The sequence below is a fragment of the Nylanderia fulva genome, unplaced genomic scaffold (assembly GCF_048542155.1).
Source record: "Nylanderia fulva isolate GAGA-0341 unplaced genomic scaffold, ASM4854215v1 Scaffold90, whole genome shotgun sequence".
In the NCBI taxonomy this organism is placed as follows: Eukaryota; Metazoa; Arthropoda; class Insecta; order Hymenoptera; family Formicidae; genus Nylanderia; species Nylanderia fulva.
Window position 1 is genome coordinate 114,778 of NW_028191027.1, and position 18,886 is coordinate 133,663.

The 18,886-nt window shown below is 33.3% G+C and overlaps 2 protein-coding genes across 5 annotated transcripts; one reads left to right on the forward strand and one right to left on the reverse strand.

Moving 5' to 3' along the window:
• The first annotated feature begins 923 nt into the window (after window positions 1-923).
• On the forward strand, window positions 924-12,349 carry LOC114945922 (prostatic acid phosphatase). 2 transcript variants are annotated; one of them, XM_029322281.2, is made up of 8 exons: window positions 924-1,129; window positions 2,839-2,924; window positions 5,894-5,992; window positions 6,565-6,804; window positions 7,426-7,611; window positions 7,719-8,054; window positions 11,836-11,977; window positions 12,311-12,349. In XM_029322281.2, the coding sequence occupies exons 1-8, from the start codon at window positions 1,075-1,077 to the stop codon at window positions 12,343-12,345; spliced, it is 1,179 nt and encodes a 392-aa protein (XP_029178114.1). In that variant the 5' UTR covers window positions 924-1,074; the 3' UTR covers window positions 12,346-12,349. The 2 variants fall into 2 exon arrangements, with proteins under 2 accessions (XP_029178114.1, XP_085346020.1); XM_085489894.1 differs by lacking the exon at window positions 12,311-12,349 and having other exon boundaries at window positions 11,836-12,206.
• Window positions 12,013-18,549, reverse strand: LOC114945921 (putative ATP-dependent RNA helicase DDX23). Of its 3 annotated transcripts, none has more exons than XM_029322280.2 (11): window positions 18,361-18,549; window positions 18,088-18,190; window positions 16,555-17,263; window positions 15,828-16,160; window positions 15,317-15,739; window positions 14,791-14,917; window positions 14,527-14,650; window positions 14,248-14,363; window positions 13,442-13,702; window positions 13,131-13,305; window positions 12,013-12,718 (listed from the first exon to the last, which is right to left on the reverse strand). In XM_029322280.2, the coding sequence occupies exons 3-11, from the start codon at window positions 17,142-17,144 to the stop codon at window positions 12,495-12,497; spliced, it is 2,373 nt and encodes a 790-aa protein (XP_029178113.2). In that variant the 5' UTR covers window positions 17,145-17,263; window positions 18,088-18,190; window positions 18,361-18,549; the 3' UTR covers window positions 12,013-12,494. The 3 variants fall into 3 exon arrangements, with proteins under 3 accessions (XP_029178113.2, XP_029178111.2, XP_029178112.2); XM_029322278.2 differs by having other exon boundaries at window positions 15,828-16,163; XM_029322279.2 differs by having other exon boundaries at window positions 15,828-16,163; window positions 18,088-18,549.
• Window positions 18,550-18,886: the final 337 nt, after the last annotated feature.

Here is an 18,886-nt window from a genome sequence, read left to right on the forward strand (position 1 = left end):
ATATCATTTTGATGTCATTGATCAAATTTGGAGTTCAAATTTGATTAATGACGTCAAAATGATATTATTTTGATTTTCTGTTCTACTTGGGATATTTCTCAAGTAGCAAAAGTATACGTCATTTTGGCGTCGATGACGTCATTAAACGTCAAATGACGTCATCATACGTCAAACGTTTAATGATGTCAGTTTTTGCTACTTGAATTAAAGATTTTGAAAATCTTGACATGCAAGTGAAAATTGGCTTACAGCATCCAAGAATCTATAAGAAAAATCTTATTGTCTAGTTTAAAATAATGAAAAAATTTTTTTTGTAAATTAGTGTAATAGTAAAATTATTTTAAAATTTTGATACAGATTGGGAGATAGATTAAAAATATTGGGAGAGAAAAGATATAATATAATCAAAAACGATAAAATAAAAAAATTTTGGAAAAAATGTTTTTAAATGTTGAAAACAATTTGTAAAATTGATAAAAAAAATATATTTATTTGCAGCAAATCCTTTCAGTACAATATATATCTTCTTTTATTATTTTTAATGTTTTGATATATATAATATGCTTATATATACGTACAATATATGTATGCTGTTACATAATAATTTATTTACATAAAACATATGCGTAATAACAACAATATATATAGTTGGCGGAACGTGCAAAGCTTGCAGATGAATTTCATAAAAAAAAGAAGAAAAGGAAAAAAAGAAGAAGAAAATAAAAGAGGAAGAAAAAATATAAGATATTTGCATGAAACTCCGATATACACACATCGCATTGTCTCGACAATGCGACGTTTAGACGTTACGCGCGACAATAATTATCGATATAATTGCGGAAAGATAAGACAGACGAAAAGAACGGGTTTTTTTTGCAGAGGAGGGAGAAGAGAGGGGATAAGATGACTTTATATCTATACGCACGTGTTGTAGGCTCCTCTCAGTACGTGATCGTGCATCTTCGCACGTGCTTCATATATGTGTGTGTATATCATATATATATTCACTCTTTGTAGACTATTTGTGGATCAATCTTGTCGGCTCTTAATTCTCATCACCGTGATTAATTCGGAATGGTTCTTCTGGCAGTGACTATTATTGCTCTCCTTACACTAGCGCTGGCATTAGGTATAATTATTGTTTTTTTTCTCGAATTGTTTCTTATCTTTGCAAATTATTTATTCCGTTTTATACAGAATGTTTAACAAGGCGATTAAGAACTTAGATAATATGCTAAATTATTATATGCTAATAAATCTGTAAAGTATCTATTTTTTAAAGCAACTATATATTTTCTTATTTTATACCAATTTATAATTGGTGTCTCATTTCCAAATAGCCAAATGCAGTGAGTTTGCTGTCATGTTGCTAGCAATCGTTAGCAACTAATTTTAACAATAAATTTATATTAGAACAAGGTGAGACAGCATTATGTCTGTCAGGTTGAATTCATTTGAATTTTAATTTTAATAACGGCAAATTGATTGCATCAATTTTATATTGTCAACATTTTATTAGCAACAAGCTACAATTAAGAAACTTCACAGCTTGAAGACATACAAATGGAAATTATTATATATGTATGCCGTTATGAGACGAAGTTTACAATATTTTAACGTAAAAAATAAAAAATATATTTTGTAAAATATTTAATTTTCGGTAATCTTTATACCTAAATATTTTTATGAACAAAATAACCCAGTTTCCATCTTATGATGCTCAAGCTAGAATGATGAATGATTTATTGCTGTCATATTGCTGACATGTTGCAGATAACATAACGTATTACACTTTATTATAGTATTGTAAACTATTTGCTCTTCAAATTTTATAATCTGATTGCATTTATAAGCAATATATCATGTAGCTGCATTTCGTAACGTGTTTTATGTCGATGTCAGCAAATGTAGAGCAAATATGTAACAACATATGCGTGCATTAGTTTACTCAATATATGCTACACATCATATTTGGCTATCTGGGTTATTTTGTCCATAAAAATATTTAGGTATAAAGATTACCGAAAATTAAATATTTTACAAAATATATTTTTTATTTTTTACGTTAAAATATTGTAAACTTCGTCTCATAACTTGAAAAATACTTGATGAGGGAAAAATATCTTAATTGTAGTGTTTGGAAAATTCTCGAGATAAGCTACAAGAATGTGTAATAAATAATAGGGGTTCCATTTACAAGAAATTAAAGATGACTTTCTTCACTTGAGCTTGACAACACTTTTCAAGATCATAATAATATTGCTATATAATGCGCCATTTAAAACCCTACAACTTTTGTCTGACATATTTTTCTGTAAAACTTATACTTTTCGAGATTTTTAAGGATCCCTTTTTGGGACACCCTGTATATATAATTATATAATTATATTGTCAAATATATAATTGTATAATTTATATTTGATTACGTATAGATTTTTTCTTTCGGAATTTTAATTTATATGTTGGAAAAATATTTACTTACACAACTTTATTTTTTATATAAAAATATTAGTATATGTATATATATACATATAGTTGTTATAGTTGTCATTATATTAATTATATTATGACTGTGTTATATGCAATATTATCTTTTATATAATATATTCCGAGAATAAATAATGCGGATTTTTTTCAAATATGCGATAAAATATATTGCTAATGAAATACAGATACACACATCTAAACTGAAAATATAATATCGATGTTTTTCATATTTAAAACAGTTTTGAGAAAATAACTTAAAATATATAGATTTGTTTTTTTTTTTATTCGAAAAACATATTTATACAGAATATTTTTGTATGTAAACAACGTTGTATTTTATATTTTACTTAGGAATACCTTTGTCCTCCAAAGTTATGAATGAAGAAGATGAAACAAATTATGCAATTGAAAAAAACACTTTGCGACTTGTCACAGTGGTATGTATAAGTGTATTAGAGAAATTCACATAAACAAATTTTTTTATAGTTAATTTTGTACTTTCGAATTATAAAAATTTACAGTTTTAGATTTTATATAATGTTTAATAATTTTAAAGTTCTCTAATATATAATTTAGTATTTAATATATAGTATTAATATCAATTTATAATAACAATAAATATTAATATATATATATATATATATATATATATAGGGTCAAGGTGCCGATTATGAGATACCATTTACATTTTCTTAATTATTTCCAAAATATATGCAATTAGGAAAGTATCTATATACTGTTTTTAATCGTCATTTCATGTAGTTTTAGAAATCCTACTTCAATAATTAAGTTATATCTCGTTCGAGTTTTAATATACATATAGGTTTGATTAAAGTAAGTCAGTTTTTGTATCAAAACCAAAAGGTCTCCTAATATGAGATACTAGTTGATCTTAATATGATAAACCGCCTTTTATTAGATAAACTTAATTTCATTTTTATTAACACCAAAAATAAAAGACATATAGATAAAAGTAAATGGTTTTATTATTATCTGTCTTAATTTGAAACCTTTTACAGTATATTATATCTTCAGAACCAACAATAAAATTTAAAAATATAGCTTTAATTATATTATTTATTAGACTTATTTCCTAAACTCTTATATCAAAATAAAATATAATAAAAAAAAATTTTTTAATTTTTTAATTTTTAAAATTTTTCGACGCTTTAAAATACCCCATCTGCTTGAATCGGACAGCATCAACAGCCTTAATCATGGCGCTAAGATTCCAGCTTTTTACTTTTTGATAGCAGTATCTAAAGACATAAATTATTCTTATAAAAAAAAAAAAAATAATCAATTATCTACGTTACAAAAAATGGTTCCTAATATGAGATATCTCATATTACGAGACCTTCGGTATCTCTTATTAAGAATTTACCATTTGACCGAGTTTCAACAAAAAACATTTTATTTCACTTATAAAACACTATAATGTGCACTAGTATCATAAAATAGACTATATTAGCGACGAATTTATTAATATTTTACAACATTCAAAACAAATTTTATAAAATTTAACGTTCTTTGAATCTAGTGCGGAAAAATTTGTGATTTTGCTTCCGCGACAAATCAGCGTGTCCTCGTCTGTTCGCTATCGCTGGCCGGCACACATTGATACACAATTGGATCTGTTTATCCGACGAAGTAAATGACGCAAACGTCACACATTTCAGATGTACGGTGTCGTTACTAACAATAAGACGCTATCTCATATTTAGAACCTATCTCATAATCGGTACCTTTACTCTCTCTCTCTCTCTCTCTCTCTCTCTCTCTCTCTCTATATATATATATATATTAATCTTTCTTATAAAATAAATATCTTTATAATTCGGTGTATAAGCGACGGACAAAATTTTAATCATAAATAAATAAAAAAATAAAGCCTTGAAAACAGCACTAAAATTTGAGACAAATAATATTCTTTTGCATAGACAGAATACATAGACAGAACATATATTTTTTTATCATTAATTTTTATTTTTTATTTTGGAGTATGTAATCTTATTCTTTAGGTAATAATTAATCATATTCTTATTTGTAACTAACATATCCCGGATTAAAAAATCGATAAAAAATAATAGAAAACGATTGCATCATTTTTAATCGTATAGTTATGAATATACAATTGATTACGATAAATTTTCAATCATGTTTTCTCGACAAATTCCAACAAAACAATAAAAAGCAATATATTACTATAAGAATTTGATCGTATTTTAATGACTGAATCTGATTTTAACAGAAAATAAAAAAGAAAATGATAAGAAACGACAACATTTTTTTGAAATATAAAAAGTGAAACAATAAAGTTAGGATATAGGAAACAATAAAATTTTTTACAAATTCTATCGGTTTCTAATATTTTCTATCGATTATTTTAACCAGGAAAATTATTATCATTTTTGTCATATGATCATTTTAACATAAAGTGATACTCATAGTAAATCGATATAATAGCATCGAAATAATAAATTATTATAATAGATTATTAGTTCTAACATTTTTGTTTTATTTGTGTGTTTAATAATTTCTATATTTATTCAATATTTTTCTTATTTATTTAATTTTCTATTCTATTCAATTTTTAATATATTTTTTCAGCCTATGTCAATTATTGATTAAATATGTAAAATATATTATATTTATATATATTTATAAAATAAATATATAATATATATTTATTAATATATTTATAAATTTATAATATATATTTATGAAATAAATATATAAATATACATATATAATTAAATATAACAAATAAATATATATAAAAAATGTACATACAAAATATACGTAAAATATATATAAATTAAATAATATTTGTATATTTTTGGCAGGAAAAAAGAAAAGAAATTTAAACGAGAGTGAAGCATCCCTTATCGCATGTATCTCATCAATTCATCATATATATAGTCATTCTCTTCGAAATCAACGACTTTCTTTGTAAAGCTGGAACAATTCAATTATATTTGCACCATTAATGTTATCGTGCAATGATACAATTTTTTCTGTATGTATATATACTTTTCTTAATAACCGATGATTTATCAAGCAAAATATGACACATATCTACCAGATATAATTATTTTATTTAATTAAATAATTTTATCGAATATTGTATACAATTGAATATAAAATAATCGATAATTGAATATAAAATAAAGAATATAAAAAAAATATTCACTAAAAACTTTCAATTTAAAAAAAATATCAAAAAATCTCTGAATTAAAATATATAAAATATTAAATAATAAATCTCTTTCGTTCGGGATGATTTTTTTCGTTAATATATATATATATATATATATATATATATATATATATTCATTTGCGCTCTAAAAAACGACAAATTAAATTGTCACGTGATATTTTTATTTATTTATTTATTTACTTTTAGGTAACAAGACATGGAGAAAGAGCACCTGTGGATACCTATCCAAATGATCCTTATATTAAGGATAATATGGAACCTTACGGCTGGGGTCAGCTAACAAATGTAAATTATTTTATTTTTCTTCCTCTTTTTGATCATTATATACAAGGTGAATTATTTGTTTTTAAGGAAAAATATGTAATTTACAACTAGCAGATATAAAAACTTAAAGTTGACCTTGAAAACTTAAAAGAAAAATCAATTGATGAAAAAAGGACCTTTTGGAATCACATATAAAAAACAAAATTGTTTAAGAAAATTACAAGACTTTTTGTCGCAAAGCAATCATAAACAATTGAAGGTGACCTTGGAAAAAATTAAGAAAACTTAAAAAAATACTATTTGATGAAAAGTCTATATCAAGGTTTTTTTGAGTCATAAAAAAATTTTAATCGATCTATTAACAACAGAAAATAATTGTTATATCCTAATAAACAGCAACAATAATCATTTTTGCGTCATTTGACACCATTTCGCTACATTTTTACCAATTTGGAGCCTTTTGATCAATATATCACGTCAAATTGACATTTTGACTTTTCTGTTCTATTTGGGTACCTATTTCATATTTATTTTATCTAAATTAAATTTAAATCTGCATATTAATCATATATATACATACATATGTGACTTAGAAAGGAAGAAGGAACCAATACAATCAAGGATTATTCCTGCGGAAGCGTTACGACAGTTTTGTAGGCTCGATGTACAGCCCCGATATATTTTATCTGCAAGCCACCGCTGTGGATCGCACAAAAATGTCAGGAATGCTGGAAGCGGCTGCTCTGTGGAAGCCTAACGAGAGACAATTGTTTAAACCTGATCTAGCTTGGCAACCGGTCACATTATTCTATCAAGAACGTCCGGAGGATACGGTAAAGTACTTGTGTAAACATTTGGCCAGACAAACCGAGCCTTTCGAATCTTTTTTAATCTATTTCGATGCAAGACAATCATGCACCTTCATCTTCCTCTGATGCCATCATCACCCGATATACAGGATGGTTCAAAAGTCCGGCAACTGTCAATTGATTTCGAAAATAATGGTCCTATGAAAAAATGTTAAAAGTTGTAGGGCTCAAAATAATTATTTATTTATGCTTTAAGGCACTTGATTGACCTTGACCTTAATTTTGATCTAGGGGTCAAAAGGTCATTTCAAGGTCATTTAAAATTTTTTTAAATGGACTCCTTATATTTTTCATAAGAAGGGTTCAAATAAATAAGGCACTTGATTGACCTTGACTTTGACCTAGGGGTCAAATTTAGAGGTCATTTCAAGGTCATCTTAATTTTTTTAAATGGACCCTCTATTTTTCATTGCATATTTTTGTAGCTTATCTCGAGAGCTTTCCAAAACACTATAATAAAACATTTTTTCATTAAGTACTTTTTGAGTTATTAAGGTTTAAAGTTAACAATTTTTTGACATAAAATGTAAAATCGAGGTTTTCTGCTTTTTGTCAGAATTTTCATGAATAGTGTATACTTTTTAGCTCATGCTAGTGTGGAACACATGTCCAAAGTATACTCAGCTACGGAGTTCGGTGAACGACCTGCCGGAAATCCGAAAGGTACACGAAGACAATAAACAATTGTTCGAAGAGTTGTCGAACTTTACAGGAATGCCAATCACAACTGTCGACGATGTCAGTTCGCTTTATAACACGTTACTAACTGAGGTAAATTTAATACACGTCAGTCCTAATCTGAGATAATCTTCAAATAACTAGCTTCGACTCAACTTTCAATTGTTTCAATCGCATTACTCTTGAATTACCAATTATAGGAAGAGATGAATTTGACTTTGCCAAAGTGGACAGAGGGCTACTATCCCGACAAATTGATACCCTTGACCTTATACGAGCTACAGCTTAACACTTACAATGAGAAATTTCGGAGGTTGAAAGGGGGTCCCATGTTAAAGAAGATCGTTGATGACATGAGGGCAAAAAGAGAGGGCGTTTTACAACCTAGGAGGAGGAAGATGTTTATGTACGTCGGTCACGATAGTACCATCGTCACCTTGTTGGACACGATGAGTATTTGGCACAATCAGATGCCGTATTGCAATATCATGACGATGATAGAGCTACATGAAGACGAGGATGGATGGAATGTTCAGGTGAATTATTTTATCATTTTCTTTTCTTCATCCATATAAGATAGATATTCCAATAAATCGAATTTTCTTCAGTAAAACCCAATTTTAGAGGGTTCCCCTAAAATTTAATTTAAAAAAATTAAGTTGACATTGAAATGACCTCTAAATTTGACCCCTAGCTCAAAATAATGTTGGGAGAGGAGATATGTGAATAAAGTACTTTATGCGTTGAAAACTGTTTATTACGCGGATTCAATACGAGGAGAATAATGAGTGTCTCTCGATCGGGCGGTCGTCTTATATACCGTCGTCAAAATAACCGACGCTTCAAATCGCGCCAATCACGCGAGGACACGAATTCGACAAAAATCTCAGACGACGAACGGATGAACACGTACGGAAGACATACAATACAAAAGAATGTAAATACCGAGACAATGCCTTATAATAATACATGCCCGCAATAACAAGACGGACGACGGATAACTAAATAAGTCGAGCCCAACAAATAAATGCCAACAGTTCGGCCATTCTGACATTAGGCCGTCCCGGCCTAACATAATCAAATATCGCATATCGGTCAAACGCATACTCGTGAACACAATTATAATTTTACATATGGTCGCATCTGATCGGGCGCAACTACGCCGCTATATGGCCGTTGTGTCACCTGGAAACCGTCGATATCGCTTACAATATATCGGTCATAATCGAGCGCTTTCTTTATCACGTACGGTCCTTTAAATTTTGGTATCAATTTTTGTTTATTCCGACCGTATCCTCTAACTTTGTCCCGCATCCGCAGGAACCAATAAACTTTCCTTGTACTATCGATAACCTTGTCGACACCGACGTGATCCAAGTCGTCATGACAAGTTCTAATCACGTTGCTTTCCATCGACTGTAGCACGTAAAACAATAATTTCCTATTTTTGTCCTTCCGATAGACTAATCCGTCGCGCAATTCATAATATTTTATTTCGCTCTTTTCGAGTTCGTCACGAATTTTACTAATTTCTTCGTCGTCTAGATATAATAATATTTTATTGGCTCTGATTAATGATACAAACACCATATGTATAAAACGCTGAAACACACACGGCGCGTTCGTCAGTCCGAACGGCATACGTAGCCATTCAAACTGCCCCAGCGGCGTCACAAATGACGTATATTTTATCGACGCGGGATGCATCCTGACGTGATGGAATCCATCCTTTAAATCCAAAATCGAGAAATATTTTTTGCTTCTCAAGCGATCAATATTATCGTCGATCAATTCCGTAGGGAAATTATCTCGCACCGTGATTTTGTTTAGTTCGCGATAATCGATACACAAACGAATACTTCCGTCTTTTTTCCTAACGAGCACGATGGGACTCGCATACGGGGAATCGCTGTGTCGTATGGTTCCATCACTCAAGAGCCTGTCTAAAATACCGCGCAAAGCCTCCTTGTCAGCGAATGACAACCTCCGCGGGCGCGACGCTATCGGTTGTTCGTGCTTCAACGCGATGGTCATCTCAAAATCGGGCGCGCCGCTCTCCGCCCGCAAGCAACCGAGGTAACATGCCTCGTACGCCTCGCTGATCTCTCTAACGCTCTTTTCGCCAATACCTTCGTCGATTCGGAGTTCGCCACACATATTGACCGAATCGTCACCACTCTCAATCGTCATAATTTCTCCAAAAGTACTCGGCTCCTCAATCGCTACGATTTCTACTGTTTCTCCGAGCGTAACTCGTATTGACGGACACGTCAAAAAATCTCTTCCGAGAAGAACATTATACATCATTGCGTCGTCCGGTACTGTATAAAACTTCATTTTGATTTGGACGCCACAGACTTTTACAATACTATAAAAAATACTATTTACGCGGAGTAAAGAGCCGTTAATACCGCGAAATTGATTTGCGCTCTGATCGACCAGTGAACACAATTTTTCTGGTGATCCGGTGATCCCGAATCAACCACTGCGCCGTCGGTATAATTAAAATCTGCGCCCTCATCCGCCGCTAAAATATCCACACTTACAATGTACGGTTCAGGAAGCGCGGCGGGCCGAACCGCGTCCGCCAACACGATCTCCGTCGATCCCGCCGTCGGACCCGCCACCGCCGGCCGTCCACGCCCAGGGCACCCCGCCGCCAAGTGTCCCGACGCCCCGCAAACATAACACGCGCGACCCGTCGGCGGCCGCCCGCAACGTGCCGCGATATGGCCTACCTCACCGCAGCGGAAACACCGCGCCCGCTCTAACCCCGGCCGCCCGGCTCCACCATCCGCATCTGGCCTCACCCTGCCTCCCCGGCTCTCCGCCCGTCCCGGGCCCAACGCCGCTCCTAATCCCTCGCCGACAGCGGGTCTCGCTCCTCCGGGCGGCCCCATCATCCCGTCTCTGCGCTCGAACACGATGCTCTCGAAGGCCTCCAGCAGTTCCGCTCCCGACCGGAACCTCATCAGACGCGCCTGGTTCCGCAATTGCACATTCGTAATGCCCTCAATCACATGATCAAGAAGCTCGTCCTCAGCCACCGGGACACGATTAGCAAGAATCACCTTTTCGTGATAATAATTGCTAAATGGCTCGTCGCCCCTCCACATGCGAGCCTCAAATTTTCTCCGGAGCGTGATCCTCGCCGGACGCAGGTCGAACATTCGCGCCATCTCTTCCAGCAGCTCCTCCATTCCCAATGCAAGGTGTTCGGTTTTGGAGTAGAACCAGGTCAATGCCCGTCCCTTCAAACGAGAGCCGATCAGGATCCTGGTAGCGCCTTCGTCAAGACGATAGGTGTCCCTGAGAAGTCCGAGCTGACTCCTCCACCTCCAAAACGTATTCTCACTTCCGTCGAATTCCGGCAACAACTCCTTGACACCCCTAAAACTTTCACCACCGGACGATCCCGCTGATGCCACCGAAGAGCCGCGAAGCAGCTCTCTCTCCCTTTGAAAAAATGATCTCTCTCTCTCCCACAGATCCTTCTCTCTCCGCAAAAGATTTAACTCGGCGCGTTCTAAATTTCCGAGGAAAGCGGACGAGGCGCCCTCGTGCCCTCGCATCGCCGCATCCCGTCTTGCCGCAGTCCTCTCCAACGCGGTCTCCTCCGCAGCAAACTCCTCCAGAAGGTCGTTCTCCGCCAGGGTATCTCTCCCATCTCACTCTCCATTTCCGGACGCGAGGCACCCGCTGAACGCCGCCCCTCTGGTTGCTTGTTCAATTCGGCCCACACGCCCGGATCGCCGATCTTCTCGAGCCTCTGGATCAACTCCGCTTTCGCTCCTCCCGACGGCAGCCCTTTCGCCCGTAAAGCCGATTTCAATTCCACCACCGTGAAATTATTACCCGGCGTACTCATTATGCACTTTTCTCCTTTTTTTTTCAAGTAATTGACACGCGAACTTCGAATCCCACTTCTGATAAACTGTTGGGAGAGGAGATATTTGAATAAAGTACTTTATGCGTTGAAAACTGTTTATTACGCGGATTCAATACGAGGAGAATAATGAGTGTCTCTCGATCGGGCGGTCGTCTTATATACCGTCGTCAAAATAACCGACGCTTCAAATCGCGCCAATCACGCGAGGACACGAATTCGACAAAAATCTCAGACGACGAACGGATGAACACGTACGAAAGACATACAATACAAAAGAATGTAAATACCGAGACAATGCCTTATAATAATACATGCCCGCAATAACAAGACGGACGACGGATAACTAAATAAGTCGAGCCCAACAAATAAATGCCAACAATAATATATTTTAAATCTCACAATTTGCAACAAGGATATCTTTGTCGCAGATATTTCTGAGAAATACGACAGTTCACGAGCCATATCCAATGACGATACCTGGATGCACTATTGCATGTCCTCTCGACAAGTTTGTGGAGATTTTGAAGCCGATGATACCGGACAATTGGGAGGAGGAATGCAGGGTCGAAGGTGATTATGTAACTCCACCTCCACCAGTTCCATGATTGTAGAAAATCTCGCGCATTTACTTACTGTATTATAATTCAAATAATTTTATTGTTTACATATCGTGTAAATAAGTATTTACATTATTCATGCCAACAGACATTTAGTCATAACTCTAAATGATTCATCGTGTTTTCTTGTAAGAATTCAAAATACATATTATATTATTGATCCATTTGGATCTACCTCTGTATTTTGCATTTTCAATTTTTATATTTTATAGAATGAAAATGGCATTATACGTGCATTCATGTCTGTCCATAATCTCATCTTCACCTTATGGAATCATTTTTGTAGCAACCATAAAGCAATGCAAGAGAAATCCATTTTGATCAAGTTTTTTTAAAAAAACATGATCCAAATGAGAGAGATGATTCGAATTCACGGTGTTTTCCTCTTACATTTCTCGCAACTCTAAATCATTGGATGTTCCAACTTGGATCCTATGTCATCTAACCAAAATGCTCGCCACGAAGAGAGATTAAGCAAAGATCTTCTCTTCCCGCCGTTTCTTGGTAACCACCGTTCCAGGCTTATGCTGAGCATCTGGATGATTAAGTAGTTCCGGCGGACAAGTGGATATCGGACTGGCGAGGATGGTCTGTTTAAGGTCATAGAACAAGTGACTGTCGTCTTTCGTGCAAAAGGAAATAGCGAGGCCAGCTTTACCAGCTCGGCCAGTTCGTCCGATCCTATGTGTGTAATCTGCAAATAAACATTATAAATAGGTAAATTATACAAGGTCTATTAGATATAAAAAATTCTATGAAGATATAAATAAAAGAAGATAGAAGATAGTGATAAAAGAAGGTAATATGATAAAGAAAATAATACGATAAAAGAAGATAATGACTTATTATTATTAAAGATGTCTTTATCATTATAAAAGAAGATAATTCGATAAAAGAAGATAATGCCTTTATCATTATAGAATAAAATAATCTAATAAAACAAGATAATGCTTTATTATTATAAAAGAAGATAATGATAAAGAAGATAACATAATGACAAAAGAAGATAATATGATGAAAGAAGATAATAATAAAGGAAGATAATATGATGAAAGAAGATAATGACAAAGGAAGATAATATGATAAAAGAAGAGAAAATAATTTACCTTCGATGGTTTTAGCCATGTCATAGTTGATGACCATAGAAACGTCCTTGATGTCAATACCTCGTCCTGCGACATCAGTGGCGACTAGAATATCCTTACTTCCACTTTTAAGAGATGCCAAGGCATATTCTCGCTGTTCCTGGCCTTTTCCACCGTGCAGGGTACAAGCGTTGTACTATGAAATAAAATAAGTCAAGAAAGTTAGACTTTTTTATATATAATATTATTTTTTTCTTAAATTCTTACGCTTTAATTCTTGAATGTGTGATAATATGTGTAGGAAATATTCTTTTTTTATATAAATTACGTACCCCAAACTTTTCCAAGCCTTTCGCTAGCACGTCCGCACCCTTCTTCTGATTGACGAATATAATGACGGGTGGCTCGACACCTCTGCTCAATATCTCCATGAGTTTCTTTCGCTTGTCGGCTTCGCCCATTATGTGGACTATCTGTTCGGTACGCTCTGTCGGTTTACCAACACTACCGATGTAAACTACCGCCGGCCTCCTTAGATAAGTTCTAGCGAGACGTTCTACAGCCGGTGGCATTGTGGCGGTAAACATTACGGTCTAGAAACAAAAAAAAACATGAAGAAAAATAAATAAAGAGTAGTCTAATTCAAATTTTATTTTTTGAAAAAAAAAAATATTTCTTTAGAATTCCCCGATTTTGCATAAAAGTGCAATATATCACTATATCTAAAAGCTAAAATATATAGCAAAAATATAAAAAAAGTAATATTAAGTAGTAAGAAAAAAATAATTTATTAAAAATGAACGTCTTAAAGAGTAATAATTTATTTAAATATTGTAAAAAAACAATTTTTTATGAATCTTACATAAGACTTTGATATTAAGAAGAGATCTTTAATAAAATTACATGGAATTTAAAAATTTAAATATTGCAAAAATATATTTTTGAATAAAATAAAGAGTAAAATTATCATAGACAATTTTTGGTAAGATTCCGAGTCTCAATAAAATTCCATGAGAATTTCTGGATTTTTAAGATAAAAAATTCCTGAGGTCTCGTTTTTTCGGTAAGTAAATATCTTAAGAAAATAATATATTATTAATTTCCTATTAAGAAAGATAAATTTAAAAGTTTTTTATACTTGTCTATACTTCTTCTTCGTGTTATAATTGGCTAGAAGTTTTTCTTCATTTTCCGCGTCCTCATTGTCTGGCTTCAAATTCGTTACAGGCATGTATTCCAGAATTTTTTGAACATCTGAAAGAAATAATTATTATGTTACATTCAATTATTGTGTACATAATATGATGCTTCATTCTTTTCTTGCAGGCTTGAGTCTTAAAAAATGGTAAAAATCAAAATTTTGTTTGAGAATTATAGAACAATTATATATAGAAACATTATAAATGCTTGAACTGACCTGGTTCAAAACCCATATCTATCATTCTATCAGCTTCGTCCAGTACAATATAAGTACACTGATTCAACACAAGATATCGATTCTCCAAGACATCTATCAATCGACCAGGTGTAGCTATGACAATCTGAAAAAAAGATCCTTAATTAAATACTTTATATACCTTAAATTTGGATCTTGATTAATTTCATGTCATCTAATTTGAAAGAAGTTGATGATGAAATCGTTACATGTATACATATATTAATGCATTTCAAATATTATTACCTCACATCCCATTCGCAATCTAAAACCTTGTTCCTCTCTCGACAGACCACCTACCACCACAACAGTCCGGATGCCCAATGGCTGTCCAAATTTATTGGTCTCTTCTTCTATTTGTTGTGCTAACTCACTGTAATAATATGAATTAAATATATTTTTACCAAATATATCTATCTATAAGCATCAAAATATATTATGTAACTCCTCAAGTAGCAAACTGACATCATTAAACATCAAAATGATGTCATTTTAACGTCTAATCACATCATTTGACGTCTAATGACATTATTTGTCATTTTGACATTTAATGACATTATTTTGACATTTAATGACATTATTTGACATCTAATGATATCATTTGACGTCTAATGACATCATTTAATGTCAAAATGACGTACGCTTGCTAACCAGAGTCTTTCTTTAATTAATTAATCAATATCAATAAACTAGATGCTTAAAATATAAAAAAGAGAAATGTATGTTTTTTATATCCGCAATAAAAACAAGAATTAAACTGAACAATTGATACCGTGTGGGTGCTAAAATGATACTGTAGGGTCCTTGATCCGCTTCTTCGAGTCTTTCGATTTTCGGCAGATTAGTAATCCATAACAGCAGCGGAATCAAGAAAGCCAATGTCTTTCCCGACCCAGTTTCGGCAACGCCGATAATATCTCGATTCTGTAGACCAATTGGAATTGCTTGTCGTTGAATAGGTGTGAGATCCTTGTAGCCCACTTTGTCGATGATATCTAGAATCTCTTTCGGAAAACCGGACTCTTTCCAGGAACGAATGGGATCGGGAATGCGACCGCCCTTTATCGTGATGTTGTAATCTTCCCTGAAGATGCGCCAATCGCGCTCGGTCATCTCGTTCAACGCCTTCTCGGACCAATGTCGATCGTCCCACTTTTGCTTCTCTTCCTTTCTCTTCACTTTCTTTAGTCTCATTCTATATGAATAAAGAAAAAAGGAAATAATTGCTCTAATTCTTATTTATTTTAAAATAAAATTAATAATTATTTAACAATAAAACTTACTTTTCCTGCTCCTTTTCAGCTTCTGTGCGTCTCTTCTCCAACAATTCACCATAAAATTTGCTCTGATCTCGCTTTTGTGCCTTTATGTCAATACCAGCTAGATTACCTCTACCAAAGAACTGCACTTGATGCCTCTCTTTGTAAATGTTATTGTAATCCACAGATGTGTCCTCCGAGGTGTCCCAATCAAAGACAAATTTTCGATCATTCAGTCTTCTCACTCGCCTCTTCTTTTTCACCAAGCCCAAATATCGTTCCTTGATAGCCTCCACTTCTTTCTCCTTGTCTTTATCTTTAATTTCATCCTCACGTGAACGTTGTCCATCTCTTCTTCTGCTAATAAATTCAATATTTGAAGATTTACTTATTTTCGCTTCTTCTTCTTGGAAATAAAAGTGTGATGTGTCTTAAAACTGAATTAAGTTGTAACAATGCTTAAAAAAACTAGCAAGCACACATCATTTTGACGTCGAATGATGTTATTAGATGTCAATATGACGTCATTTTGACATTTAATGATATCGTTTTGACATTTAATGATGTCATTTTGATATTTATGTCATTTTGACATTTGTGATATTATTTTGACATTTAATGATGTCATTTTGATATTTAATGACGTTATTTCGACATTTATGACGTTACTTTGACATTTGATGACATCATTTTGACATTTGATGACATCATTTTGACATTTAATGACGTTATTTTGATAATTTTCTAATACCTGTCTCTATCATCCCACTCTCTGTCCTTTCCAGTGCTGTCGCTGTAAAATAAGGACTTGAGCTCCTCCTCTTGCTGCGTATGTGTATGCCTCCTCATTGCTTCCACTTCCTTTTGACGTTTCTCCAACGCTAAGGCCGCGCGCTCCTCTTTACTGAGGAACTTCGGTTTAGCTCGCGCTTCCTCCTCCGCCTTCTTCTTGGCCAGCAGCTCCTCCAGACTCAACGGCTCCTTCTTCGCTGCCTGCTTGGCCTTCTCCTCCGCCTCTTCTTCCTCCTTTTTAACATCATTGCCCTTTAGATCTTTCTTTGAGTCCTCCTCCACAAGCGCAGGGCTACACTTGTGCTGCTTTTTCTCATCCTTGGACCTGTCCTTGGCATCTCGACGCTCCCTCGAGCGGTCCCGATCCTTCTCCCGCGATCTATCGCGCTCGCGCGATCGCTCCCTCGACCTGGACCGCTTCCTATCCTTCTTGCGGTCCTTGGATCGACTCCTGATGCGTCGTCGGTCCCGTCGTTCCCGTTCACGCTCACGTTCCCGCTCGCGGTCGCGAGACCGGCTGCGTCGCAGGATTTTCTTGTCGTGTGGCATTTAAAAGTTGCTCGACGATTTCAAAATTCCTTTCTGATAAAGCAAAATTTCTTCTTACAGACTTTAATATGTCTCCGCAGCTGAAGGTATGGCTTTTTGATACAGCGTCTATTAATCTTCTGTAAAATGAACAGTGTTGTGCTTAGATGATTTTAAAATTAGCTAGATAAAGATAAAATAAAAATATGTAAATTCATCTTAGATAAGATGGTTTTGTTTCAAATATATCTAAATAAATGATAAAATTATATGGCGATTCATCTAGATAACTTTCCAGATGATAATTTTTAAGATTGCTTATGCAAACATAGTTATAAAAAAAATTTAAATTATAAAAGAGATATAAAAATATATGTATCCATATTTTTATTTATAAATTTTTATCGCTTACTGCTTAAGTTCTACTATTTAAATATCTTTGTGCTATGATTCTAAACCAAAATTATCTGAAAATAATTCTAGATAATTTAGTAAAGATAATAATTTTTTTCAAGATGCAACTATATAGATAATACATATTTTTATTATCTATATAAAGATAACGCCAAAGTTTCATCTAGATGATCATCTATATAATTTTATTTAGATATAACAGCAAACATTGAAGATGAACAAAGAAATCACGATTAAAATTGAGTATATTGTTCACAAAACTTGCAAGAATCTTTGGATAAGTAAAATAAAAATTTCTGTCAACAGGATTTGATGTTTCCAACTAATAGAAATATATGAATAGAAATATATGAAAGATAAGGCTCTTTGATAATCAGCGTCAATTAAGTAGTGTTTAAAAGAATCTCTCAACATAGATGACGAATCAAAATTCCTTCTAACAAAGTTTAATGTGTTTTTGATTGAAGTTATTTAAAGCTTTTTGATGATCAGTCTGTTAATCCTCCATATAATAAAAAAAGAAATAGTTAAAATTGATTAGAGTACTTACTTAAAAATCTTTTAAAATAGATGACGTATCAAAATTTCTTCTAACAATTAATGTGTTTCTAATTGAAGATATAGCTTTTTGATAATCGGTATCTAATAGTCTTCTGTAAAATGAAAGAAAACAGTTAGAAGGTTAGATTAGGTTAGGTGCTCACATTGCAATGCTAACAGTATAATAGTGATGCATTTCACTTAATAAATTAATAAATTAATTATTGCTAATTAATTTTATTTTTTAAATAGAATAAACAGTCTAATACAAAGTGGTTTGTACAATTATATATTTCGCAATCTTTTATGTCTTATGTCTTTCTCCCTTCAAATATAGCACATATCCAAAATATACATATATATAACTCAAGGCACAATTTCACGTAGCGAGTAAAAGCTGGCGTTTTACCCCCTCTCCATCAATTTTTACCAGATGGCGAATTTAGGGATGTTCCGATATCATAAAAGTATCGATACCTACTCAAATGAGTAGTACTCAAATCGTCTGAGCGATACTACTCATATGAGTACTCCAAAAGTATCGATATACTTACTCATATCGATACTTTTTTATTTTTTTATGCAAATGAATTAATGCTGAATGTATATATAATATTTTACTTGATTGTTTATTTTATATAGTCTAATAAAACACGTTAAATACTTTTATTTCTTTATTAATGATAATTGTTAAACAAAAAAGTCATCTTTTGGAAGATTTCCCAAAAAGAGCAATTGCTCTAAATATTTAGGGGACAACTTATTTCTGTTTTGAGTCATAGTTGCACCAGCTTTTGAAAATAAGCATT

Excerpts from the sequence above, each read along its gene's own strand:
- LOC114945922 (XM_029322281.2), top strand. The coding sequence starts at position 1,075 with ATGGTTCTTCTGGCAGTGACTATTATTGCTCTCCTTACACTAGCGCTG. Across the intron at positions 6,805-7,425 it reads AAGAACGTCCGGAGGATACG|CTCATGCTAGTGTGGAACAC; the intron begins GTAAAGTACTTG and ends TATACTTTTTAG. Across the intron at positions 7,612-7,718 it reads ATAACACGTTACTAACTGAG|GAAGAGATGAATTTGACTTT; the intron begins GTAAATTTAATA and ends TACCAATTATAG.
- LOC114945921 (XM_029322278.2), bottom strand. The coding sequence starts at position 17,144 with ATGCCACACGACAAGAAAATCCTGCGACGCAGCCGGTCTCGCGACCGC. Across the intron at positions 14,651-14,790 it reads GATTGCGAATGGGATGTGAG|ATTGTCATAGCTACACCTGG; the intron begins GTAATAATATTT and ends TCTTTTTTTCAG. Across the intron at positions 14,364-14,526 it reads AGATATGGGTTTTGAACCAG|ATGTTCAAAAAATTCTGGAA; the intron begins GTCAGTTCAAGC and ends TATTTCTTTCAG.